The sequence below is a fragment of the Haemaphysalis longicornis genome, unplaced genomic scaffold, assembly GCF_048455015.1.
Source record: "Haemaphysalis longicornis isolate Haplotype H1 unplaced genomic scaffold, Haemaphysalis longicornis Haplotype H1 scaffold_3, whole genome shotgun sequence".
NCBI classification, from domain to species: domain Eukaryota; kingdom Metazoa; phylum Arthropoda; class Arachnida; order Ixodida; family Ixodidae; genus Haemaphysalis; species Haemaphysalis longicornis.
In genome coordinates, this window is record NW_027526335.1 from 132,561,438 (window position 1) to 132,589,023 (window position 27,586).

The 27,586-nt window shown below is 49.2% G+C and overlaps 1 protein-coding gene across 10 annotated transcripts in view; it reads left to right on the forward strand.

Moving 5' to 3' along the window:
- The window catches only part of LOC144175102 (protein scribble homolog), a 159,161-nt gene that overhangs the window by 57,726 nt on the left and 73,849 nt on the right, over positions 1-27,586 (forward strand). For 8 of the 10 annotated variants that reach the window (XM_077704178.1, XM_077704177.1, XM_077704185.1 and 5 more), the window contains exons 3-13: positions 16,363-16,441; positions 16,544-16,633; positions 17,762-17,882; positions 18,739-18,813; positions 19,419-19,592; positions 21,451-21,740; positions 23,362-23,428; positions 24,230-24,338; positions 25,353-25,480; positions 25,633-25,746; positions 26,471-26,564. In XM_077704178.1, the coding sequence (XP_077560304.1) occupies positions 16,363-16,441; positions 16,544-16,633; positions 17,762-17,882; positions 18,739-18,813; positions 19,419-19,592; positions 21,451-21,740; positions 23,362-23,428; positions 24,230-24,338; positions 25,353-25,480; positions 25,633-25,746; positions 26,471-26,564 (1,341 nt within the window). Of the gene's footprint in view, positions 1-4,631; positions 4,923-15,194; positions 15,347-16,362; positions 16,442-16,543; positions 16,634-17,761; positions 17,883-18,738; positions 18,814-19,418; positions 19,593-21,450; positions 21,741-23,361; positions 23,429-24,229; positions 24,339-25,352; positions 25,481-25,632; positions 25,747-26,470; positions 26,565-27,586 lie in introns of those variants that run through there. The other 2 variants (XM_077704180.1, XM_077704184.1) reach the window with 2 other exon arrangements.

Consider the following 27,586-nt stretch of genomic DNA (forward strand, 5'->3'; position numbering starts at 1 on the left):
CTACATTCCGTACCGAGGTAGGTACAAAAAGCCTGGCACTTCCGGTAAGATGCAGAACGTTAAATAATCGTGTTCATGTGCCGCGCCCAGCTCCTACACCGACCTAAAAGATACCAAACCACCTTTATTTACGAAAGAATGCGCAGAGTTGACCTGAGAGAGCACTTTACAGTAAAAAAAAATCGCGGGTTTTGAGGGCAAAAAATGGGCGCTACTGGGTCGCGAACCCAGGCCGTTCGCTCCAACACCCGCAATTCTACCCCCAGGCAAACAATGGAGGAGTTTTTATAGAAGTTCAAGAAAATAGTACGAGCGTTCCGAGCGAACCAGCAGGTGGCGTTGGATGCATACAGGAAGTTGAGGGGGGGAAGGGGGGGGGGTGCTTGTACATCCACGAAAGCGGAATGGTGCGCCTAAAAGAAGCAGCGACATCCCTTGCGTCGTCTTCGTCCCCACAAAGCATCGCACGTACAGTACTGCGAGGTAGGATTGCTCGTTAACTCCCTCGACAACCTACGCCACTGTACGACGCAGGTGTGTAGTGTCGCTGACTATCGTATGCTCGAGAAATGCCAAAGGGCCGCCTGTCAACTTTTTGTTCCTCATTTCTTCGAGCCGCTCGATGGCGCTGGCAGACGTGGTTGTAGCTCGCAGGCCGGAGACGGCCCTGTCGTCCCCGGGAATGTTCTGCGGCGCATGTAAAAGGTGTTTGGGCGAGCGAATTCTCTCGTCGGGACCGGGAACAAGGCTTGAGGCGTGGCTCGATTGATTGGCTCCCAGCCGCGGAGGGACGGCGCGCTCCCGTTGGAAGCTGCCCGCTATTTATTCCCCGTGGGAGTTCACTCGGAAGAGAAAAAAAGAAACGAGAGTGGGGGAAAAAAAGCTGATGATAACAAATAGCAGCTCTCTTCCGAGGAAGGTCGAACTGCACCGTCTCCTCCACCTTTCTCCCATAGTGCTGCGGGACGTCTCACTCACTTTCGTATGCACCACTCGACCAGCATGCGATCAACTGCGATCAGCTACGCAAGGTCAATTTCGATGGTGCGTGTTTACCGCGGCCCCTGCCTTGCGCATGCGTGGCGCCTAATCACATCTCCCCGCGCGGCCTGTTTCTCCTGCGTAGTGTCACGCTTCCTTTCAGCCTACTCTGATCGACTCCGCCGCGGATGTCTATATCCCAGACTATATATAGACTATGTCTATATCCTCCCCCTTTCACCCCTTGCCCGCTAAAACGAAAACATTCGCCAGAAACGAAAGCGGGCGTTGTTGTTTTGTCTCTTTTTTGGAGGGCAGCGCGAAATAAATTGCCCACCCCTCCGTCTCATGATGACGATGGGTGAAACCAGCTTCTTTCGTGCGAAACTCAAATGGCGAAGTGTCAGTCAAAGCAGGAATGAATTTAGTGGAGTGAGCGCTCAGGGTAGTACTTAATCGTTTAGTTGAATGAAGACCCTTATTGTTGACTTTGTTGAATCGAGAAGTTTTCATCATTTACGCGTTCCCACTGGCATCGACGACCTTTAGAGGTTAGGGGTTCTGCCATCGTGACGCGACACAGCTTGTTTGCGAACGTCACACCAAGAAAGCTTCGCTTTAAAATTGCACTCCGTGTCGAACGTGTGGGCATGTGTCATTGTTTTGTTTTTTGTTCACTGTACCAAGCCGGGAAGAAAGAAAAAAAAAAGAATGGCTCAATCGGATGGACGCCGGCTTCATAACGCGAAGGACCCAGGTTCGATTCCGACCGCTGGAAGCGATTTTTTTTTTCTTAAGGAGGCGCTCGTGTAAAGTTGGCTTTCCTGTAGTGCGTTTTGCGGAGCGCCAGACGCCATCGTTGAGGCGTACAAAGCTTCGCTTTAAAAATAACAGGATGACTCTGGGCGATAGTCTTGCTGCCTCTTGTCACGCCGTTACTTTTCGCGTGGTTTAGTAATGAATCAGTGCACACCGTAACTGCCCTAAACTGCGTGCTCCAGTTTAGTGTACAACGCCGCCAAGTATCGCGCGCACGCGTTCTCAACGCTTGCGGTCTAGAATCGAGTTAGAATCGCCGCCCCAGTTCTCCGCGTGTTTAGCGGTCGCCTGCACATGCGCAGCGGAGCCCCGACGCAGCGTCTGCGGAGTACGCGAATTCAGCTGGATTAGAGATTACCGCGGCCCAGAGAGAGCCGTTTGTTCCTTCTTGAATCATTGCTCGTGGGCAAGCGATTTTTCATCCCGGTTCTCCCGCACGCCTCCGACCTCCTTTCGTATGCGAGCCTATACTGTTCGTCGTGAGTGATCGTTTATTTGTCTCGTTTCAAATGAAGCACTAGCGTACGGTATCGCCAGCACTAGTACGGTAACGCCAGCGCATTATATACCAAACACCAGCGCCTCAACTGTATACCAGTCACGTGTACTGCACTGCGCGCAGTTGCCCCCCTTTTAAACAGCGATTAAACGCACCTTTGGATCGTTCAGCGCAACGAATATATGCGTGTTTTAGGTTTAGCATAGCACAGACCAATCACGATAGCTTAGATATTTCAAATGACGCGCTCATCCCCCAGCGTGCACAACGACGCGCAGCCGTCAGCTCCAACTCTTAGCGTTGTCGCCTGATGATCGAGAGGTGTACGGTTTGAAACCGGCCAAGGGACGCTAAGGTTACTTGGAGACTGTCGACGAGCGGAGGACGATCCGCCGCGTACCTGGGCGAGTAGCTGGGAGACCGTAGGAGACCTGCCGCCTTTCCCTTTTCCCGTCCAAGTTACAGCGCTTGCTGGTGGGTGGGATTTTTACCATTGCAAGCTGCGTCTTCCCCGGGGTTTGAGACCCGGGTTGTAAAACTTCGACACACTTATTTATTTTTTCCCGACTAGTGCACTGGCGCAGTCGGCTCGCGTGTTCAGTATAATGTTCGGCTAATTAGCTTGCATGGAAACGTTTTCGCAGAAACTCTTCCAGCGTATACCGCAGCCGCCCGCTTTCCCCGGAACCACGCGAGGTGTCTTTTTTTTTTTTACTAGTTGGTGTTGGCGTGTATAGTGATTACTTTGGGCGAAAAACACTGGTCGGTTAGAGTGTTTTCCAAACAGAGTAGGAAGCGCGCGCGGCGAGCTCTCCCTTGGGGGCACAGACAGCGGCGAGCAGTTGTCAGCGCTGTGTTGCGGGACGAGTCCTCGTGTCCCCGGTGGGCAGTGAACTGGCTTTTATGGAGTTGGAAGAGAAAAAGAAAACAAAGCTGCAAGACACCGAAGTCCTGCTAGAATTGGTTTAGCGGAACCCGCAGGCGTCCACTGGTCGTCGGGGACCGTGTGTGTTAGTTTGGCACAGCGTCTGCTGGGCTGTCCGCTCCTTTGTTTCCGCTCAGATGCGCGCCTTGTGGTCACGGTGGAGCAGTTTCACTCGGGAAATCATGGTTGAAGTAGGTGTCTCCATGGGTGTCCCTGTCTCGTCGCTGTTTATGCTTTTAGTTCCGCCGTATAGCGTTAGCGTTACCAAAGACCGAGCGCGTGCGAGCGTGCGCCTCGTGAGGAGCGCCCGGCGTCGGCCAGCTCGACCTTCGAGAACACTAAAGGCCCGTTCACACTAGCGACGAAAGCGAGCGAAAGCGATGAAAGCGACGGAAATTTCTGTCGCTTTCGCCGCTTTTCATCGCTTTCGTCGCGCGACGAAAGCGATCGGTCTCGACCAAATTTTGTCGCCTCCGTCGCGCCGTCGCTTTTGAAGCGGAAGTAGGAGGCGAGACTTCCTGACGTCATATCCTGCCAAAGCACCCGGATGCTGTGTCTCCACAAGCGGCGAAGCTCCCGTGAAGTCTCACTCCGAGCGCGAGACAATAACAAGAAAAGCAAAAAATAGTCGTCGCCCGTCGCTCGATGTCGCGTGCAAGTGTGAACAGCAAGGGTGGCGATCGCTTTCGCCTTCGTCGCTTTGTCGCGTCGCTTCGTCGCAAGTGTGAACGGGCCTTAAGCCCAGCGTTCCTGGCGTGATCTCTCGCGTGCTCTTCTACCCGCCAGTTCACGTGCGTTCGCGCCTGAAGTGGGGAGCACAGACGCCGAGTTCGCGCTACAGACGCTGAGTTTGCGAAGCCGAAGCTGGTTGCCGCGAGTTCTAGCGCGTGCTAGCGCGGTCCACTTTGGGGAGAAATATGAAAGCCTCCGGACAAAACGATCCGGACCTGCCAGTGAGGGAGAACTTTCGGCGACATGTTCGGAAATCCGTGTGATGGGCAACAGCCGGGTCTCCGACGAAGGGTGAAGGGCCGCCAGCTCTGCTGTTCCTCCAGCCCTGCACCACTAGTGCAAGCTAAGCCAATGCTTCTTTTCTCCCCTTTCTACCGCAGACGACGCGCACTTGTGTGTGTGTGCATTCCGCCTTTCTCGCGGGGATTTCAGAAGGCGCCCCGGTAATTGGTTGCCGATCGCTGGTGTTACGAAGCTCGGGTGTGCAGGAAGGAGGGCCGAGGCGTGAGCGCGCGTCGAGGCAGGCCGAGCGCGTGCGTGCTTATGAGCGCGTGCACGAGGCGGTGGCAGCGGCGGCTGCTCATATGCGACGTTTCGCAACAACACGCGCTCCTCCGAGGACGCCAGGGTCGGCCGGGCGGGCCTACTCGAGCAGCGGCGGTCCGCAGTGAAGGGGGCCTTCTCGGAGCACGCCCCGAGCACCTGCCGCCTCGCGCGTCGTGTGCGCGTCGGCCGGGAAGGAAGGCGGCATGCACGGCGTCGCCTCTGCCGAGGGCGACGAGGACGGCGACGACGACGACGCGGACGCGAAGCGCGGCCGCGCGGAACGTCGTCGCCCCGGGAGGCGCAAGAGACGCGGCGACCGGCGCCGCCTGAGGCAGGAGGAACTGTGGCGACTTCTGTCGGACGCCTTCTTCCGCTCCTCCGCATCGTCCAGTTCCGCGTCTTCGTCCTGCACGAGCCTGAGTGAGTGACGGACGTGTGTGCCTTCCAGAGAGAGAGAGAGAGAGAGAGAGAAGCCAGGATCCGGAGTGCGAGCCCGGAGAGGCAGCGAGCTCCCGCGGGCGTTGCTAAAATGACCACCTCGCGTTCGTCACGCGAGCCTGCTCATTGACAGTCTGTGCCCCCCTCCCCCCGATCACTTGGATGTGACGCCTCCTTTTCGGCTTCACATTTTGCTGGTTTTTGTTTGCTCGATCTCATCTCCTTTGGGACGGTGAAGAGCACCCACAGCCGAACGTCGGGCACAAGTGGATTACCCACATGGGCATGGAAAAGGCAGCTGCTCGTTGAGGCCCAACCTCGTAGTACTCGCGAATCGGCGTATACTGTGCGTAAGAACGTGTAAATGGGCTTACTGAGTCGTGCGGCGAATGCATTGGTGCGCGCCTGTCGCGCCGAACTCAGTGCTAACCAGATATCCGCGCACTGCACCAACGCGCTGCAACCAGTTAGCGCGCGTCCGAGCGGACGCGTGGTTAACTTCCGAGGTTTGGTAGCGAGAACGGGGTTCGGTGTGTTCGTTACGCGCGTCTTCCCAGGTTGTAAAGTAAAAAACAAGTCCCGGTTTTGCCTTTCTTCGTTCAGACGCCGTCGCGGCGATGGACATGGGGTCGCTCGTCCTCGCTGGCGTAGTGCGCGGCAGCGCGTACTCCTACGCACGTCGATTCACGAGTACGTCGTTATCACGCGCCCATGTACGAGCTGCCCGGGCCCGCATCGTGATGTACGCCTAAAATTTTATCGCATCGATTTAAAGAGGCGAACGCTGTTCATCGACGTCGGTCGGTTGCTTCTTTGAAGTGCGCCTCATCACATCCCTTATTGCGAGGCAGATTTGTGTGGGCTGCTGGGGTCAGCAGCGCCGGCAATTTTAGAACTTCGTAGCACGGAGCTTTGGTGAAGTATCCGGGAATCGTAAGGTGCGAACCCGTAGTTGAGCGAAGACGTGTGCGCAAGGTCAGGCCATCCGTCGGCCCTGGCCCTGTCGTTTGTGACGTTTCCGCAACTTTACAAACGGCACGGGAGAGAGGAAAGGAAACCGGTGGTCTCTTTGTGTGCGGTGAACTCCGGGAATACTGACCGTTGTAAAGAACTGCGCCTTGCGGGACCGTGTGGGCAGCGTCGAATTTGAGGGCCCCCGCAACAACGGGCAGATGATGCGGCGAATCTGGGTCCATTCTGTCGTAAACGTGCTTTTTTCCCCCCTGGTCTCAGCGGGCTACACTTTGGTCGGCGAGGGTTGTCACTAAACACGGCGTTGTCTAGCATGTCCATGGACTACGGAAGGGCGTAGTGCTAAAAGGGGAAATAAAAGTGCCTGCAGCAGTGTACGCTCACGAGAATCAGGGCATTCCGCCCCTTGGGGCCTTGGGGAGGATTTTTATGACGGGTCGGAACTGAGATGCATGATTTGGTAGCGTAGACGTACAAGTAGCGGGAGGAAGTCCTAGGACACTTAATCACTTCCCATGACTTCTGAATGTCCAGCTGAACACCGCCTGAGACTCCTTGTTTCCGCCTCGCGTTCTCGGAGGGCTTTGTAATCTCGCCGCTCCAAGCGCTTTGCTTTGCGATGTGCCTTTAACCATGGGCGTCGGCAGGCGGGTGCTAAATCCTGCCGGCGCTCTTTCGAATGGTTTCCATCTGCCTCCTACGAGTTGCGCCGCTGCCCGCTCGTACGGCAGTGTGATGGGAGAGTTGACGGGCATGCTGAATTTCGTTGCTTCGTCGACTAGGGCGCCCCACACCAGGCGAGCGCCTCAACGTCGGCGCTTGCTCTTCGCCAAGTACCGTAAATGTTTATTTATACTCTCTCTCTCTCTGCTTATCTGCTCGGTAGTTTGGCTGCCTTCTTCCGCTCCCTTACTTCATCTGTGGTTTGCTAGCGTGGACGGCCACCTCTCGCTATCGCCGAGCCTGAGCCCGCGCTATGGAACGTTTCCCAAGGAGCCGTTTCGCTGTTACAGACGCCGGCGCCAGCCTTTCACTCAAGTGGCTGTTCAAGGCTTTCGCATTTAAAAATTGGCCACGTACCTGCTTGCATCGCTGCAAATGCCGAAAACGATTATCTTCTGACGCCTCTGCCGTGAAACTCCCTCTCTTTTCTCTCCCCCTCTTGCTCTTCCCACTAATTCAGTGGAGGTTTGTTTAATATCATTCAATTTTCCCGCGTTCGCACTGCTCGCGCGGTTTTACCTCGCCTCCGTTCAACACCGCTTTTAATGCGTCTTTTTTCTTCTTTTTACTTGCTGTCGGCAAAACCACTCGAACGTGTATACCCTTAATTAAAAGAACGCTGGTACCCTCGGGCATTCATTTATATTTCACCTCAAACATTCCCGAGGCCCTCCCCATTGCGCTGAATAATGTGGACGTGTATTGGCCACGACAGCAGTTCAATTGCGGCGAGTGAAACAGACACGGGGCCCATTTTTTAGGCCGAGGGCCGAGTAGTTGAATCGAGTGACTGCAGACCGAAATTTTCGCGCGTTTAGGCGGCCCAAGAAAGATTCAGAACGAGATAACTTTGGCTTGCTTTCCTGCTTGCTCGCTCGCGCGGAAACTTCATTTTCGCTTTTCTTGCCCCGGGGAAAAGATGCCAACCGCCAATTTTCGTGTTGTCCCGTTCTTGCAGTTCCATTTTCGTAGTTTTACGACGGTCACAAGTGGGAGGGTGTAGGTATATCTCCTCCACACTCCCGCTGCTGCTCTGATCCACATTTTTCGCGCTCCCCTGCGCCCCTGGAATGTGCTGCCTGAAATCGTCGACGATGGCTTGCCATCGAAGAGTTCTTTACCATAACGGGGCTCGTAAAGACGAAATACAAATTGGCTTCATCGAAAAGACTGCGTAGTCCTCACCAACAGGGATACAAATTTTATCGCAAACTTCGGAAAAATAACCTACTAATGAGGGAAACAGTCCCCGGACTGCCCGCGGACTATCCAGGACTAGTAAATCGAGGAGGCCCATTCATAACCCGTTCCTATGTCCTTTTCTGCTGCAGCACTGCTAGACGTCGTGTGGCGCGAAATTTGGATTTTTTTAACCTTTCTCGGTTAAAAAAAAAAATGCTTTTCGGCGCTGAAGTAGACTTGTGTGAGTTACCAAAGCTTTTCAAGCGCATGTATTTTGTCTTCGTGCTCTCTCTCTCTCTCTCTCTCTCTCTCTCTCCGAAATCAGTGGGCGGAAGTAAGGGTACATTGCTGCCTATTTTAATATTTGTAGTTTGTGACCTATAACCCCAGCGAGCGAACCGCCAGCGACGCCAACCCGTCTTTGCGCGAACTCAATATAGTGCCTGGCCCGACGCGGCCTGGTGCCTTTTTCCTTCATTCCGCTGCATGCTTTCGAGCTTAGCAGGAAACGTGGCCGCTCGTTACTTCTCACCTCGTCTACACACGCTGCATATTACCGCGCTTCTTGCTCGCGTTTTTTTTTTTTGCACCCGTGCCGTGTCTATCGCATACCCTATGCATAAGCCGCTTTTCGTTATTCTTCCGTTGCCCGAGTTACGCACGCTGACGTTGCCGGAATAGTGTGCGAGCCTCCCGAGTCTGGAAGGAATAATTTATGCGGGCGCCCTGGACCCGTTCCGCAGCTTAAACGCCAGAACCAGTGTGTGCCGAGGCGTGGGCTGCTGTTGAATAGGCATGAGTTCACCGGGTGATGAGTTTCTCGCGAGCAGTGCGCCGGGAAGACGGCGGATTGGACGGAGTGCGTGCACTCACCGCAGTCCATCATCCGCCACTGATAGCATCTCGCCTATTATATTTTCGGTTTTGCTTTCGGCCACCGTCTGCTGATCGCGGCTATCCTTCAACCGTGTTCTGCTCGTAGGAAGCGTCTGTCTGAATCCAGTCTATCTGCGGTGCTGCCCGGTGCACTGTAATCCCTTTGCCGTCGCCTCTTTCCTTCCCGTCTTCCTTGTCTGATCGCCTGCTGCATGCCGCTGCTGCCTCGTTCTTGATTCGTCGTCTGCTGCACTGGTTTCTGCGGCGTGTCTCGTTGTTGATCCGTTTAAGTAACGGGTTTGAGGCGCCCAGTGTTCGTGTTCCTTCGAGTAGCGGCCATGGCGTGCCGAGGCGTTGAGCGCGCGCTTTGTCAACTGTCAAGCTGCGCCTTTGTGTGTCCGTGCCCTCTTGGTCACGCGACGCCAACCTAGCGGGCCGTTTGCGTGTCGTCTGCTACCGGCGCCACCCGTGCTCACTGGCGCGGTCGCACTCGCGGAAGGCCGCCCGTCCGACGCACTGCGGCAGCTTTTAAAGTAACACGTTCCCACTGTGATGTGTGCACCAGCCGAGGTGTCCAGAAGTGCCGTTTGGGTCGCCCGGGGCGGTAGCGGCTGGGGCCTCAGCGGCCGGTCACCGCAACCTTGCCCCGTCTGGCTGCTATCGGCGAGCGCTGGTTGCAGCGCGCGGGGCTGGACGCGCACGAGTGACCCGGAAACAATCGTGCACGCGACGGCTGCGCCGCCGCACATTTTCCTCCGCTCGTGGTCATGGACGTGACTCCCGATGCGGCTGGTCTGCAGTCTTTCACGTCCGCCGTGCTCTATGCCCGGAACAGCAGCGGAAGGGGGGGGGGGGGGGGGGGGGTAGTACTAATTAGGGGAGACTGAGGGGAGGGGAGGGAGGATTCTCATCTTGGAAGTAGACTCGCTGAAAAGAGAAGCATTTGTTTGCGCGATATTGCTGTCTGGGGTCCATTAGTTTCATTATTGGGCCTCCGGCCACTTCTCTGGACTTGTGTTTGGACTGTAGTATAAGTTAATTAGTTGTAAAACCGTGGCGTCTACAACTCCAACTCTATGCACTGCACTGCCTTATTTTATTTGGCAGAATACAGTGTGTGGTTTGTGAAGCACACTATGCTACCAGAGGCCGCAGCTTGCGAGCAGTTCCACAGTTTTTTTTTTTTTTTTTTTTTGCAATGCGGCGAACACTGAGAGATAAAATGAGGGTCACGTTTAAACTGGGGCCCGTTCTCTTCGCACGCTCAATAAAATCGTGCCACTTGAGAAATGAACGCGGTGCTTTAGATTCATATGTAGCATTTCTAAGTGATTGTGCTGTATTACTGCGAGTGGTGATAGGTGGGCTGCCTGATAAAGTTTTGACGAGGCCTTCAGACCTCCAAGTAGCTTTAACCCAGTGGCCTGAGGATAGCTCTGAATGACAAGGTAAAGCCACAGCAGACATGAACGGCTAAACCTGGTGGCTTTATTGCACAGTGGGAACGAGTAACAGAGTGTACTCTTTTGTGCACGTTGACACCTCGTTTTGTGTAGTTGCCCCTTCCCATTCTAGGATTGCGACAATGGCCAGTATGGGAGGAGGTGTGGGTTACGGAGGAAATTTAAAGTATATTTTTCATTATTTCTGGTCGAATTGCAGAATTCATCATGTGTACTGCTTTACCTTTTGGTGGCAGTCTGGAGCCTTTTAGTTTCTTCCAAATAACGGATGCTGCGAACTCATGCTGCAGCAACTTGATCCATTAATTTGTTTCCCGCTGCATCTTGATTTTTCGTACAAATACATGGGGTTAAGAGTGATTGCTGACTGAAAGCTGCAATTTTCAGCTGTGCAGTTTCATTCTTGATTTCAACATCAGATCGTCAAGGCGACCGATCCAATGTAGATCGTTGGAAAAATGAGAGGCAATAAATAAACTGCCCCTCCGTAGAAGCGACAAAGGTGTGGAAACGTGAAGATTTCCATAATCAAGGGAAGCGAGCACCTGTTTCTTATCGGGACTGTTTACTGCATTGTGACTGGGCTCTCTAGGGCTTTACTGGTGCCCTCAAATCCATGGCTTTCCGTAACGTTCAACCATCGTAGTTGTGAGAGGGAGTGGTGCATGATTTTTCTGTCTAATTTTGCGCGTCCATGCACTCCACTCCAAATCCGGACTGCTTGGGCCGTGTCAGAAAGGTGCACTCGGATAGGCGTCGGCTTCACAACGCGAGGGACCCAGCTTCCCTTCTGACTTCAGGAAGCGGTTTAATTTTTCTTCAACAGTGAGAGGCTGAAAGCTTCGCTTTAAAATTGCAACTCCATTGTGGTGAATTGTGGTCCATACAACTCCACTGTGCTGTGGCATTTAGTAAATTCAGTGGAAAGGGCAGGATAGCTGGAAGGAGATAATCCAGCAAGCGAGCATTGGTGGTGAGAATGTGATGATCACCTTGTAAGGGGGAAGGGGGGGGGCAGATTAATACGCGGAATTGGTGGTGGTCTAGATGAGGTTTTTGCGCGGGCCACAGTCATTAGTGCAGGGTGGGGCAAGTGCTGCGTCATTTGCGCCACGCTGCGCCAATCCACTTTTCAATGCCCATCCTGCTCCGAATAACAGTGTTGCGTCGAAACTGCTCCCAAGTGGTGCCGCGAAATGTGAGGTAACCGCGAGATGGTGTTCAGTGCCGGTCACATTGTGCAGGGAACGGCAGGGACTCATTTTTCACTGAGCTGTCATGCAAGATGTGGCGCACTCCAACGAACTCCCTGAAGAACTACCACTCTGGGTCACTCGCCAAAATTTCGTGGTCTCCCCCGTGGTGGTGCGGTTTCACTGGACCTGGGAGTCAACTTGGGGTGCGAATGCACAAACTTTTGCCCCTAAATGCAGCTTCACAGCGCAGTACGCTGCGCCAAGCATGCATCATCACCAGAAGTCGTTCCAGTATTGCCGTTTATTGTCAAAAACAAAAAATAGTTATGATGTTCAACGGACCCTTGGCATTTTATCTTTCCGCGAGCATACTGGCTGGCCAGTCCGAAGGTTAGATGCTGCCGTGCGATTGAGATAACAGGCGCCGCCCTGGCACAAGCGAGGGTGTATATTCGGTTAAGCTAGCAGCTATCGGCAAGTACTGGGTAGGCGTGTCTTGCTGTACAGCACTCCTTTTTTGGTGCGAGGGAGCGGGGAAGGGGACCCGCCCCCCGCCTACTGCTTACACTAAAAAGTTGATAAACACTGGTACGGATGTTATTTAAGTACATCCGACGCAGTTGCATGGTATATTTTTGCATTAGATAAAAGCATGCATTACATTACTTGGTCAGTAAAACCAGGGTAATATGCTCGGGTATTTTTTCTCTTGTGTTTTGTGAACATCAATGTCTATTTTTAATTTCTCTGGAGTCTAGTCGGGTTTAGTTATGCAGTGCATCAAATTATCCCTTATTTATTCTCGGTTTCTTCTTCTCTCAATTTCTCCCTTAGTTTCTTTTTGTTTATTAAAATTGGAGTAGAATGAAGTTAAAAGTTTTAACATCTTAGGTGCAAAATGGACCATTTTGCCTATCTCTGGTCTTTTGTGGTTTGTTTCTCGTGACTGTTACGGTGGTGTAATATTGTCACGAAGCCAAAGATGACGCAGTTGGCTTGAGGGAAAACCAAGTTTATTGGAGCAAATTTGTGCTCCCCTAACAACTTGAATACACAGGCGGCGAAGCAACAGTCAACAAAGTGACGCGCGCAGGCGAGTGTCGGTGAAAGGAATGCCGCAGCGTCTGCTCTGCGGGAATTTATCTTTCGGCACTGGTGTTTCTTGAACCGTCGAATTACATCGAGAACATTGTAGATAAAAGAAAACTATTTTAGGGTTGTGGCGTTGGGGCGAAACATTCTCCCTTTCAAATGCGATAATCCGTGCGGTATAAGAAAAAAAAGAAAGAATGGAACATGTACTTCACATAAATTAAGCCAATGCATGGTTCGCTGAACATTTATTTTTCGTATGTCTGAAGTCTATTTAAATAGCTATTCAAAGCATTGCTTATCTCTAGTTTTCTCCGAGTTGTTGCTCTGTCAGCTGTTGTGGGAACGTATGGGAACATATACTTTTCTAACTTGTTGAAAAAGTGGTCGGCTCGGTATTGATCGAATATTGAGTAGATTTTTGTTTTGTGTTTACTAGAAATGAAAAATTCTGAATAAATGCTGTCTTGACTCTGGAAAACTGCTCCCAAACATACTTTCACTGCTCCAAAACTCAATCTTTTGGTCCTCCAAAGCTGCTCCAGATCTCCCCTTTTAGTGCTCCAGAGCTGCTCCAAAACAGCTTTATTCCTGCTTACTGAGCTGCTCCGAAAGGGTCAAGCCTGCTTCCACCCCTGTTAGTGCAGGTGCAGACGTAGCGTGCACAGCAAAATCATGTTGGGAGGCATCACCTAAAGAGATCAGCGGAAGTAAGTTATGACTGACTGAGGAACCCAAACAGAGGCCATATAAAGAGCAAAATCGCGCGTTTCATCAGTTTGGCTGCGTTACTTCAGTTTCAGAAGTTCGTTTTGGGTTTGCTGACTTAATGAAGCACAATTTCCTGTTTTCTGCTTCAAGGTTCGAGTCTTACACTTAGAAGCTACTGAGAATTAATGTATGCTAGCTGGTGACCTTTCGCGTATGCCGAAATGTCATACGCACAGGCGTTTTTGCTTTCTTTGTCGTCTGTGTTTACTCAAATCAAAGCGGCGTTTACTAGCTAGGGACGTAATTATACAAAATAAACAGACTGCAGTCCTCCTGTCCCCCAAAAATCTAATTAAGGACTTCTGATCTTACTGAACGTTTTTTTTTTAATCGAGCTTGGCTGCAAAGCTGAACTTCAGCTTTTTTTTCTTCTCATGCCTGAAGAGTTGTTGCTAGATGTACTTCTATTTGAATTGAGAGCTTCATAGCGTAAATAAAAGCTGTACTTTTTCTCGTTTCATTTATGTCGAATGTACACCGATGGAAGTTGTAAACATCATCTAAATACGTGTGTGATTAAAGTCTGGATTGAGCAGGCCATGTTCTGCGTTTTTCCAGACAATTTGCATGCATTTTTAAATGAAAGGAGTGTGTTCAAAGGGTCCATTTCTTTTGCACCATCCTCCTCACAAATGTGCTAATATTAGCTAGGATGCCCAATTTTACGGATCGCTGGCATGTTTAGTCTGTACAAGTATATAACCATGAAATTGTTGGACGTAATGATATTGATGGTTGAGCTAGCATGAAGATTGGCCGCAAAGCAGTGTGGCATTATTATGGTAGTTGGTGCGGGAGCAGTGAACAACTTGGTGTGGCAACCATGAGCTACACATAAACTGAGGCTGTAGACTTCCGTCACATAGCGAAATAATGAACTTCATGGGTTAAACTGTGCACTGGAGCCATGGATGAGTTCAACAAACCCGCGTTTGTGTCCCTTTAATTCATCATTCCCTTCTTTCTCCCTTTCATTTTTGATGTTCTCGGATGTTTATCGTTCTATTGAGGAGGTATTGGAGTGGAGAAAAATAAGCAGTGGTATATGGAAAAATGCAATGCTCACCGAGTTAAAAAAAAATGGCCTGAAATGAAGACTGACACCAACAAAAGAAAAAAAAAGATGCACAAAAACAAAAACAAAGTCAGGTATGGAGATGGGGGCAGAGGCAAAGGAGGGGCCAGTGTGGAGCTGCATCACAGTGGGAAAGGACGAATGCTGGTTTGTCCTAAGTTTTCATGTAAGAGAGAGATCGGGCATAAGAGGCGCTGGAAGCGTTAAATTAAAAGCTTTCAGCATGAAAAGTTATGCTGTAGGGACTGCATTCCTAGCAAGACAAGGTTGTGTTTACACAACCTTGTGTTTACACAGCCTTAGTTGCCTGGAAGGTACTACATGTCATCACAAGAGAAAACACTCACTTGGCTCCCTAACAGGTATGAAATCAATTCAGACCTGTTTCTCACCATTATACCTATCCCCGCCACACGGGACCAAAAAGAAAAAAAGGAAAAGAAAGGAGAGCCAATAAAGGGCCGTCTGTCTTGCAGCAGCTCGTCAGGCGGTAATGTCACACGCATGGCCGACTTTCCTTATTGAGCTTTCCTGTGCAGGGCTGGGCACACAATGAGGTCCCCGCCGTTGTGACACCTGCCATCTTTGGCAGGCCCGTGTGTTTTTTTAATAGGGCAAGGTCCCTCCCTCGCCCGTGTGCTTGCCGGGGAAAGCTGGAATCAAATCAAGCCAGCAGCAGCAGCAGCAGCAGCGGCAAAGAGAGAGGGGGAGAGGAGGCAAAGAGAATTCAGGCCCCGGGAGGGGTCGCGGCAGTCTGTAGAGCAGCTGCAGCCTCTGTTCTCCTGCGTGTGATCCGTCTCTCTCTCCCTCCCCTCCCTCTCCCCTTTCTTTGTTGATTAACTCTCCCTCGCTGTCAGTGACATTTGTTCGGTGCAGCATTGTCGTGCATGCCTCCTCCATTCTCCCTCCTCAACTCTCCTTCTCATGCAAGTCACATGCTGTGATGCCGTGCGGCGTTGCAATGGCTTAACGCGCGCCCAGAAATGCGTTGCGAGCTTTGTAGACGCAGGCAGTGCATATGTGAGCGACGCATTCCTCGCCGAACCGCCAAAGTGGGTGCGTATGCACGTATCTACCACAGGATTGGGTTCGTGAATGTTGTGGGAAGGATGGACATTGGCTTTTCCAAAGCAGCACCCCTGGACGCTGGAACTTGCTTTTTCAACATTTGGTTTCCGACTTTCACTTGGGTGCTGTTGTGTCTGCCGTGGGTGGTAGTTTGGCGCTGCGTTTCTTCTGTTTGCTGGGCTTTTGAAGGGAAGGACATTTTGAATAATTTGTGCATTCTGGCCACACCCTGTGTTGCTTGACTGTGTGTTTGGCTTAAATAGTAGCACTTGCTACGCTCCACTATTCAACAGGGGGAGCTGCATACTTGGTAAACAATGATGAACGTGCGAGCATGCGCTCTAGCTCCTGAAGGGTTTGGAATTTGTGCCATCTGTGCTGCACTAGGGTTGACTTTTATGTGCGGTCGTCGCACTCGCATGTTTTGGTTTGCGTCGTTGCTACCGGCTGCTGTCTTAGTGAAAGGAGTAGTAATCAGAAATGGAATGTGGTCCTTTTGTTGTCACCTTTGCTATGCTCATTGGCACCTTGAGCAAAATGGATCTGCTTCAGTTGCTGTTGGAAAGCGCACCTTCTCTGGGGTTTTAGCATGGTTCACTTCGTTCTTATTCCTCCTTTTCTTCTGCAGTATTTGCATTATAAAGTTCTTGTCTTGCATCTCGTTGTGTAACTAAATTGAAGCTTTCTTGTGTTACTGCTCCTTGGTTTTCTCAGGTTACTGAGAGTTCACATCTAACAGAGAGTGAGAGAGATTGGCCAATCTGTATTGAATGTAGTTTGGGACTTTCACTATGAAAATGTGCTTGGTCTAATAGTGTTGTGTGTGACACCCGCATAATTACATTGGCTACGTATCATTGGCAAAAATGTTTAAAACTACTGTAAGGTTTGTGGTGCAATTTTTAATCATTCTCAGATATGTGTCTGATGCAGCTCTGCGTTCTGAAATTTCGGTATTGTGTGTAAGTGACAGTAGATTGAGGACATTCTTTTCTATTCCGCAGATGTTCAAGAAATCCCGGAGAACATAAAGTACCTCAAATCCCTCCAGAGCGCAGACTTCAGCAGCAATCCTCTTTCCAAGTGAGTTCTATTTCAGCAACTAGCAATTTTAATTAGGCACAGTGTCGGTCTACTAAAGGCCCGCCCCTCTTGTCACTTGTTTGTTGCCTCTTTCATTTGCAGACTCCCCGCTGGTTTTGTACAGCTTCGAAGCTTAACAGTATTGGGCCTTAACGACGTCTCTTTAACACAACTGCCCCACGACTTTGGGAGGTAAGCACCCCCTTCTTTGGCCGTTATTTTGGGGTCTTGTTTTATAGTGCCTCTTATGTGTGCTGTTTGATTTGATTTTGTCTTGCATAATGTATTGCAGTAGTAGGGCAAGGAACTGCATTGCAATACACTGTGCAATAGTGTCTTATGGAAAAGGTGACATGAAGATATTCATTGTGCAGTGATTGTTAAGAATTTAGCGAGTAGGTTTGAAATTATACTTTCATAATTTGAAAAACAATTTCAGTTTGTTGACCTTGTTGCTCGTAAACCGTGATTCCTAGTTGTGTTCTTGACCTCATTGTTATTAAGCCAACCTTCTCCAACCCTTTTCTCTAGCTTTAGCTTTTGATGTTGCCATGGGGTACAGTTTCATTTTAAACGATTAGTTTTTAAAATTCAGGGAAATTCTTTCTAGAGCATCATGGAATTTTCAGAATGCCTTATGTCGATTAAATTTGCTCTGCCTGCTTAATGGGAGCATTGGCATACATGGATACAGTTCCATTTTACTGCAGTTTAAAAACAAGTGCCTTTTATGCTGTTTTAGTTTAGCTAAATTTTTAGATTTATTGCACGCAACAGCAACGATTTGGATCACTGTAAAGTTCTGAAAGAACGCCCGCCCAAAGTCCAGTGATATTAAGTACGAAGTACGGGATGGACGAAGTTTCGGGTCAAGCGCAGAAAGGACAAATAAGTGACCGTATCAACACATGAATAGATGATGCATGTTTATTTTGGTCACTCATCGGCACATTGATTTTATGGGGTGGTTGATCTTTGGGGTCTTTCAGTAAATTGAATATTTCACCTGTTTCAAAGGAGGGCATGAACATTACTTTCTAAAGGAAACACAATGCAACTATCTACCACATTTCGGTGCACATAAAATGTTCAGGTCTTAGCATATATATACAAGCACAGGAAAGAAAAAAAAAAGTAAATGAGCGAAAGTCAAGTTAGCTCAAATCGGATTAACGCCAGTAGAACAGCTGTAGCTGGGTAGGCTAAAGGCCACTTTACAAGGCCTGTAGCATCCCTTGCCAAGGGGACTGACTTTGTGTCACTTTGTCTGCTTTGTGCCCATAGGCTGAGCAGTGAATGTCTTCTTTCCCATGTCCACAGTTTATCAAATCTCGTGTCCTTGGAGCTGCGAGAGAACTACTTGAAGGGGCTACCCCTCTCGTTTGCGTTTCTTGTCAAACTTGAGCGGTTGGACCTCGGCAGCAATGACTTCGAGGAACTGGTGAGAAGACCTTGTCTGCTCTCCATATTTTCTCTCCTCTGCCATACTTTTTTTTTTTTTTTTGTTTTCTTCCCTGAAGCAGTCTGTTTCATATGCTCCCACCGGAGGTAGGAATGTAAGCAGAGATTGTTGACCCCAATAAATGCAGTGAGGAGCATTTGTACCCAGCATTTGTACAGATGCAGGTGCATATTTCAAAATCTCCAAGTAGTGCTGCAGTAATGCCTCTATCATTATTGACATTACAAAAGAAAATTGGACCAAGTAGTGAACCTTGTGGCAATCCTGATAAAGCTGGGGCGCTAGCCCCCCGCTGTGCATGTTTTCACGAAAGGGTAGAATTTTATACTGCGTGCAAATTCCATAACCCGAAGCCTATGTTCATTGGGGCGTGACCTCTTTTGTAGGAGATGGGGTCGCATACAAGTGTGAACTACATGAGGTTAATCGTTGGCGGAGTTCAGTCTCCTTCAGTTGTTACGTAATGTTCTTTTCTTTCCTCTGTTCGAATTCTGGTGTCCTCTGCCATGCTTTTGTGCATTGGTGCATTTATGGACTTGAGACAAAATTTGCACATAGACGGTGCACTTGGTGTTATCACTTGGTGTGGCTTCCCAGAATAGAGGGAAGCGGTGCCACTTGCTTTATTTGCATGATTCCTTGTGCTGCTTTGCTTTAAACTGAATCTACTGGTTGTGAATGTATAGATGTAAGGACATTTTTGTGGTGGCATTGTTTTATATTTGAGGCCTGTAAGAAACAAGAATTGTGAAAACCTTCTGCCTATTTTTCTACCGTGTTCATGAAAAACTTTCTACCTTTTGTTATTAATTTTTGTGATGAATTTGTCTTGCAGCCAGTTGTCGTTGGACAACTCTCCAGCCTCCAGGAGTTGTGGCTCGACTCTAACGAGCTTTCTACACTGCCTAAGGTGAGCCCATCTAGTTAAAAGAAAGGCCTTGGATGTTGCTTGGATGGAGACTTTGCTGTCACAGTTATCAAATAGGCTATAATGGCTTGGGGGACCTCTGGCTTTGCTCTTGCATACTGAATAGGGAACTGCTTTGGTTTAGGGTTGAGGGAGTGGAGGGTGGAAATAGTCAGAAAGCAGTAGTACTATACCCACCTAGGTTAATATCTCTCAACATGAGGCCAAGCCGTACAAGGGATTTATAAGGATGCAGTGCATGGTGTTCTCATCTCCTGCTTTCTAAAGAGGAAGCTCTTTGTCGGCTGGTCTGGATCTTGCACCCTTGGGTTGCGTGAGTGCAGGACTGTGAAACCTCGTGACTACATTTAGGTCATAGCTTTGCCCTAAAAGTCCGAGGGTATGTTGTGGCTTTCCTACACAGTTGAGTCGTGCGGCACATTCTTGTAGTGTGCATTTAGTACCCGTTGTGGGTGTGTTTATGTACCCACGAGAGGGGTGCCAGTCGGCCTGTGCTGCATTTCTGTAGGCCTGTGCTCTCTGTCTCCTGAGCGTGGGCAGGAGAGAGACGACCCGTGTGTGTTCTCCCCTCCCCCCCTTTGCTGCAGGAGATTGGCCAGCTGCGGCGGCTGATGTGCCTGGACGTGTCCGAGAACAAGCTGGGCGTGCTGCCGGATGAGCTGTGCGAGCTGGAGTCCCTGACGGACCTGCACCTCTCCCAGAACTACCTGGAGGCCCTGCCCGAGCACATGGGACGCCTGCGCAAGCTCACCATCTTCAAGGTGGGCTCCCGCTGGCGTGGCTGCCTTCGCTTGTTTGCTATATCCCTTCTGCATGTCTTCTCCTGGGTGACCGAAATCCAGAACTCTCCTCTCACCACATATCCCTGCAATGCTAGTGTCTTGGCCTCTGTCAGGAGCCCTGTTGATGTATGTGGGAAGTTTTTGCGGACGATGTAGGGCTCCTTACTTATGTTGTTTGTCTTGTAGGTTCAGTTGCCCTCTTGCGTGAATTGAGAAAGCGCGCTTTGTGGCAAGTGGAAGCAGACATTTTTTGGGGACTAGCCCTGAGGGTCCAGTGACTTAAGGTCGTTTACGAGGCTCCAGGATTTTGAGAGAGAGAGAGAGAGAAAGAGAGTTAAAGGAATACTGACACGAAATTTCAAAGCTGAGGTAACTATGTAAAAGGCTTCCTTTGTGTATGGAGATATCTCCCAGCAAGTCTTGACAGTGACTGTATAACACATTCTAAATCCATTTTAATCTTGGTGTGCACGAGAAAGCACAGAATGGATACCCTTTCACAATCAGCATCACTCAAACTGCCAACGTGAGGGCCCCCCGTGACCTGGCCAAAGTGCTGGTTCCAGTTGGCGCACGCTGCTCTGGTGTGGGTATCACAGCACAGTTTTGGGGCTGACGCCATGCTTTCGGGGCGCTTCGAGACGGTGGAGACCACTGCCGGTCGACCAGCAGGGGTGCGACAAGAACAGTGACATCACATGCGCCCTCCTGTCATGGCAGCCACTTCGGTGTTTGTTTTGTCAAAACTGGAACTGGCACAAATAAGCGAAGCTGTGAATAATTATTTACACTGCGACTGACCGTCCAATGTGCCGCTCTATGATTCGTGGGCAGGTAGGCACCCATAGCGGCGAAAGAAATGTAACACGAAATTTTCGTGTCAGTACTCCTTTAGGATTGGGGTAGCAATTCTGTATGCCCCAGGCTCTAGTAGATTGGCGTCACTTGCTGCATAAACTTGCCCCAGAGCAGCAGAAACTGGGTTGCTATCTTTGGCAGTCTTGCTAGCAGGTCCAAATGCAGCAAGTGTAAAAGGGGGACGTGGCAAGTAAAACTATTTTTGTTAATTATGGACCAAATTTAGTCAAATTAGGAGATTTTATGTAGGTTAGCTAACCTAATAACAAAACTTAAATCAGGTTAAAAATATCTTCTATACTTTTTGAGTTGCCAGATCAATTACCTTCACCGACCTGTCGCAAGATTAATTAACTAATTAGGCATGAACTCAACAAGATTTTTGTCAGCATCACCAGGAAGGTCCATTCTGTGCAAGGAAGCTATTTGATTATTGCTTTATTTCCTTTCAGTATCCAAAAAGAAAGACAGAAGTTTCACTTTTTGACATGAGACTATTTCTGATTTCGGAAAAAGATGAAACTTCTCTTGTTCTTTCTTTATGCCTAAAGGATATAATGCAATAATCTAATAGCTTCATTGCACAGAATGGAATTGATCTGATCACACTGATGCAAAAATCTAGTTGACTTCTTGCCTAATTAGTTAATTAGGCAAGAAGTTAAAAAGCTTCAGGTAATTAGCCTTCTAACTTAAAAAGTATAGAAGGTATCTTTAATCTGATTGCAATATTTTTGTTAGAATGGTTAGCTACATAAATGCTCCTAATTTGATTCAATTTGGTCCATAAATAAAACAGTTGTTTTACTTGCCACGTCCCCCCTTCAGGATACGGCAGAATGTCCCCTGCTGTTTGGGACTGCATCTGTGTGTGATGGGGTTGAAAAGGGTGTGAGAAAGTGCACTTCCCTTGAGGGCCTCCTTCTGTTTCGACTGACCTCCTTTGCCCCCCTCCCCCCCTTCTGTGGTGGACGCCCAGGTGGACCAGAACCGGCTGCGGAGCGTGCCGGAGTCCATCGGGGACTGCGTGGCCCTGCAGGAGCTGATCCTGACGGACAACATGCTGACGGAGCTGCCGGCCTCCATCGGGCGGCTGGTGCACCTGAGCAACCTGAACGCGGACTGCAACCAGCTCGCGGAGCTGCCCGCCGAGATCGGCCAGCTGGGCCGGCTCGGGGTGCTCTCGCTGCGCGAGAACTGCCTCCAGCGGCTGCCCCCCGAGACCGGCACGCTGCGCCGGCTGCACGTGCTCGACGTCTCGGGCAACAGGTGATGGGCTCTCTCCTCGGGCTCTCGGGTCGCGCTTCGAGGAGGAGCGGGAAAGCTGGCCTCAAAATGATTGGGCCAGGCAAACTGGTCTATGAGCATTGAATGTGGGGGACAAGTGGTTTGCTATCCTAAGGCTCTTAGTTGCACATAAAAGAGTCAAAAGCCAGTTGACCTCTGAATAATGGCATGCACTGAACTGGTGTGTGCACTTAGCGTGTCTGTTTTTGGTTTGGAGGATTGTAATGCAATGCAGTAAGTACAGGACTAACAGGAAGAAAAGGCATTCCACACAATGCTTTGCTGTGGGGCGTGCCTTTTCTTCCTGCTGTTCATCCCATACATAGTGCAGTGCATTTTACAATCATATTAAACCAATTAGCCATTCAGATTGCTTTGATAAACTTTTGGTTGTCGTTCGCATACAACATAACATTATAAACTTGCTCAGTGTGTTTTTTAAAACGTGCCACACATGCTCTGCTTATCATTCCAAGAAATATCTGGTTAGACTATTAGTAGGTTGGGTTAAGAGAAATAGCTAGCTTCTTCTCCTCTTTATGAGGTGGGCGGCCATTATTTGTGGGGCCGTCTTGGCTTGTGGTAGTTTTTACAGGGAGTTTAACTCTTTCGGGACCGCTCCTATAGGCCATCGATCAGATATGATCGATGGTTTCGCGAGCCTGGAGAATTAAAATTTTCGCTCGATGGAACACCTAGCGCCATCTAGGAGATAGTTTGAGAACTGGAGTTTTCTCTTTTGTGAAGTTTTTTTTTATCGCCAGGCGGCAATGCATCAGATATTTTATTCTGACGGGCGGTGGTTTTGAATTTAAACATACTCACGAGCGAGCGCGATAAGAGGTCCGCATCGTCTCGTCTCGCATATCTTCGCCTTCTACTGTGGATTCTGCCGATGAGAGTGGCAGTGAAGAGTCGGAATGCGACTTTTGAGATCGGATTTCAGCTCAAGTGAGGATTCGGGTGTCGATCAGCCTGGAACATGGAATCGCGCTCAAAGGTGGATGTTGGTTTCGGTTTCAATTGGCTCTGTAGTAGGTTATGTGCGCTCGAAATATGTTCTGGCTGGTTTATATTTGTTCGCTAGGGTGTTAATTACCTATGGTGGTGATCTCCTGCCACCAGCACAGAAACGGATCAAGTTTTCGCCGAGACGAGAACCCGGCGTGTACCTGGGCGACGATGTAGCCATGGCCCTAGTGCCAAAGAGATCACATACAAAACAAAAAACCAGTTACACCTGGCTGCCTAAAACTTTCGTGATGAATAAACAAAGCATTGTGTTAGATTTTGTATATCCTGGAATAATTTTATTCTTTTTTAATATTTGTATATTGCGCTTTTTTCTATCTTTTTCTGTGGTTTTTTTACGAAGTTCTTACTTTCAGATTTTTTCATGATGCTATCGTCAGTTTTGAAGTAAAACATGGTATTGTATGTCAAAGAACATATAATTAGCTGCATTTTGGTATATGCTAAAGCAGGATGGTATCATTGCTTCATGCAATAAAAAATTTTTACTGAGACCTCCCTTTTTTATCACTTTTTCTGGCGGTCCCGAAAGAGTTAAACCTCATGTTACATTGTTTATTTTGCCTTTCAGGTTACAAAACTTGCCGTTGACGGTGACTGCTCTTAACCTGAAGGCGTTGTGGCTGGCTAAAAACCAGGTAAGAACGCAGAAGACGTGGTGTTGGAACTGATTTTGCTCTAATGACATCCGTTCCCGGCCGCGGCGGCCGCTTTTCTGATGGAGGCGAAAAGCAAAAACGCCCGTGTGTACGAGATTTCGGCGCACGTTAAAGATCCCCAGGTGGTCTAAATTAATCCGGAGCCCTCCACTACGGCGCGCCTCATCGCCTGCGTTGCGTCGGCGCGTTAAACCCTACAATCAATCAATCAAATCAATCAATCTAATGACATCCGCTGTAGGAAGATTTTAATGGAAACAGTGCTTGTATGTACCAACATTCATAGCATTGCCCAAAAGCCTCGCAGCGAAATTTAAATGCAACCAAGTTTTCCCGGCATTCCCATAAAGTCCTCGTGCCAACTTTTCTGGTTGATAAAGTTGCTAATACTCTTTTGCATAGCAAGGAATGCACAGAGCACAGAATGAGAAGGGCTGTAGATTACCACACATTTAGTGCATAAGTTGATTGGGGGTGTTGTTTTAAAGCTCCTCTGGTATGAGTATGCAAATTCCGTTTGTCTTTATGCATGAAAGAGAATGCCTGCACTGTGTGCACTTTTGTAGCCATCTTCACATGACCTTTGCCGAAGGGAATTGAATTAGGAGCAGCATACACATGTTAAGATTGAATACGAAGCCCACAGCAGTGCTTGATTTGCCCTTGCCTTCCTTCTTGGATGCACAACAGGCAGTACTAGTGATGGCGATTGTCCTGCAAGGTCTTCTGCCCCATCGTCATCTTCTCCATTTCCATTCCCTTTCTTTCTCCCACTTACAGTCACAACCCATGCTCAAGTTCCAGACGGACCTGGATGAAGCGACGGGAGACAAGGTGCTCACCTGCTTCCTGTTGCCACAGCAGGACGACGACCACGCCGAGAGCATGGGTGGGTTTGCTGATGATGGTCGTTTCTGTCTCTCCTTGTGGTGCTCATCTCTTTCGGCCCTCCTAAATTAAAAACAAATGCCCTGTAGCTAAGGTACCACGCTACTAAGTGTGAGACTGCTAGTTCAATTCCCTGCTACGGAGGCCGTCAAGTGAAGACAGTAGCAACAACAAAAACCGCTTGTTGTGCCCCGATTTTGATTCGATTTGATTAAAAAATGCCACAGTTTTCTCATTTAAGCGGCACCTCGTAGTAAAAGTGTTGCTTCGTTGTGTAATGCCCCATTTCTAACTTTATTTTCTTGTGCTAAGAGAGGGTAACATTGTCTCGCAGAGGCAAGGCCATAGTTCTTACAGCATGCACAGCCGCCAACATGCACGTCGTAAGCTCATGCTTTGAACCATGCCTGTTTTTCGAGGAGCAGGTTGGCCAGGAAGTACCTGTGTCTGCTTGCAACCAAATGGATAAACTGAGTTTCTGCCAGTAAATAATCTCTGCGATTGGGAAGCCTAGAAAAATAGAAAATTACCTGTCTACGTTTTCACAGGTTCGGTATGGACGCGCGTGTAAAGCTTGCAAACTCGTCAAGTGCTTAGTCAGTGGCTCCTTAGAATCAGTGAAAGTCTCCGACTAGAGAAATCAGGTGGACAGTTCTTCTTCTCTTAAGACCCCAAGACCTTAATTGCATGTGCACAATTTGTAGGTGCAGGTTTTGGCATCCATAAAAGCAGATAAAAAGATGATTGTTCAGGGGCACGAAGTTATGCCACTTAATCTTGCTTCCTCTCTTTTTGATATCTTTTCTCCGACTAGCAGTAAATTGTAAGTACTATATCGGGTAAATGGGGTAGCACACCGGCAGAGGCGTAAGTATTTGTCTGTACCCATCCTCTTGGTTTTTCTAACGCATGGTTTCACTGGTGATAGCTCTGCTTCTTGTTTTTTATTATCCTTGGCACCTGAGGGAAACGTTTTATCAGCAGCCAGTTTGATTCTTTCTTTCTCGTGGCGCAGAGAACCTTCTTCGGGACAGCACGGAGCAGGACAGCCGGCTGAGCTGGGACCAGAAGGCGGAGAACCGCTCGTCGGCCGTCAAGTTTGTCGAGGAGGCCGTCGAGGAAAAGCCTGACCGGGACCTCGAGGTGAACTCCGCTCTCTCGGCTCTTTTTATTCTTTGTCGCACCCGTCGATACTTGTGGGGAGTTGAGTCTTTTGGTGATGTCATCGGGGAAACGTTCGTGGTCAGGCCAGATGGAGGCACCAGTACTCCAGGTTCGGTGTTTTGTCCTTGCAGACGCAGTTTGTCCGCCACGACACGCCCCACCCGAGGGAGCTGAAGGCACGGCACCAGAAGTTTGTGCAGAAGGCCAAGAACATCGACGGCCACGTCATGTCGCACTCAGACGAGGTGAGGAGGGGAGGCTTCTTTGTTTATTTTTTCTTCCTGGCGATGTTAAAAAATGTGTCCCCCTTTTGGTTGCCACCGGGAAGTTTTGTGCTGGCTGCGTGTAGTGGTAAAAAGAACGATTTGTAAGGAAAGTGCTGTTTGCAATAACAGCAACTTTTCCTTTTTTTGTTGTATTTTCCTAGTAGCAAAAATATTTTCCTGATTGTTGCATAACAGAGCCACACGTTTTGCTGTTAGGGTTAAGTCTCTTGCTTGGTGGGGCAGAGAAGCTGGCAGCACAGTCAACCGAAGCTCTGCATGTTCCCAACTGCTTTAGGTTGAATATGGCGCCGAGGCTGTGTTTCTTTAAAAAATATTAGCGTTTGTTAGCTGGTAAATTAGGAAATTCACAAGTGAATGAAACGTTTTGCTTGGTGCTCGTTGGGCTACTTTCATTTCTAAAAAAAAAAAAATCATGACATAGATTTTTCATCCACATGGGGGCTGCTTCCAGCTGTAACGAAACAATTATTATTAGTCAGCATTAAAAACCACAAAGACACTCTGTCATGGGGATAATAGCATTTTTAAAGCGAGGAAGCCAGGGCAAGTGAGAGTGTAAATTTTAATTCATTTTTTTTTTCCCGCCTGAGTTGCTCTGTGTAGAAAGTCTAACTGCTAGTTCGTTATCTCCGAGGATGGATTGACAAGGATTCACGTGGTTTTTCTTGCTCCAACCCCGCAGGACGGTGAGGTGGGAGTCTACCGGCCGCACCGGGCCAGCACTGGGTCCATGCAGTCCACGTCATCTGTGGAGACGGCACCCTGTCAGTCCCGAGGTACCCGTTCTTCCCTTCACATCTTTTCGCTGTGCTCACTGTTCAGTTTACTGCGCATTTCGATCCACCCTCTTTCACGACTACGTCATGATTGAGGCATTTCTCACTGCTAAGCTGCTGTGGGGTGATGGGGGCTGCTCAGTTTTCGTACAACTGACTGGTACAGTGGTGGAAGGGATTGGGCAGTAATGGACAGTTCAGTGAACAGCCATTTGCTGCTTCCTGCAAAGGCAGTCCACAAGCAAGGGCACACTGCACGGAGGAAAAGCCTAACCAAAGAGGCAGCTTCACTCTAGGTCAACTTTATCATGGTCAGCCAGCACTCCAATCCCTTCCTCACGTAGCTGGGGGTATGAGTTATTAAGCGCATTGCGCGTGCACTGAGCAGGAGGGTGTGGGCAGCGCCGGCAAAGCCAAGGATGATGCAAAAGCAGACGAAAAGGGATTTTCCGAGTCTCGAAATGCGGCAGCAGACTTGAACATTGCATTCACGTGCAGCTGTGGCCATGGAAAGCGGAAGTACGTTAGGAAGTACAGTGAACTGGGCAAACCCTGATGTGGGGAATGTGCTACACAGCGCCTGGAGCAGCTTTCAACACCGAGAAAATGTCCAGTGGCCAGCCACACTGCTGAGGTTCGATGACAATATGGAGAATGCAAAACCCTCATATTGACACATTTACACTTATAGTGATATTGATGAAGCTGGAAAATTTGATAGTCATACATAAGTAGCCAATATTGCGGTTGAAATTATTGCTACTGCAGTGCGTAGCATTGTTGAACTCACCTGAGCCCAGGGACGGAGGTTCGATCCCGGCTACAGTGGCTGCTTTTCTGATGGAGGTGGAAAGTAAAAATGCCCAAGTGCCGAGATTTCGGTGCACATTAGATGTTCCCAGGTGGTCAGAATTAATCCGGAGCCCTCCACTACAGCACACCTCATAGCTGGTGCAGCTTTGGTGCATTGAACCCCACAATCAATCAACCAATCTATTGTTGAACTTATGCCGCCAATTCTA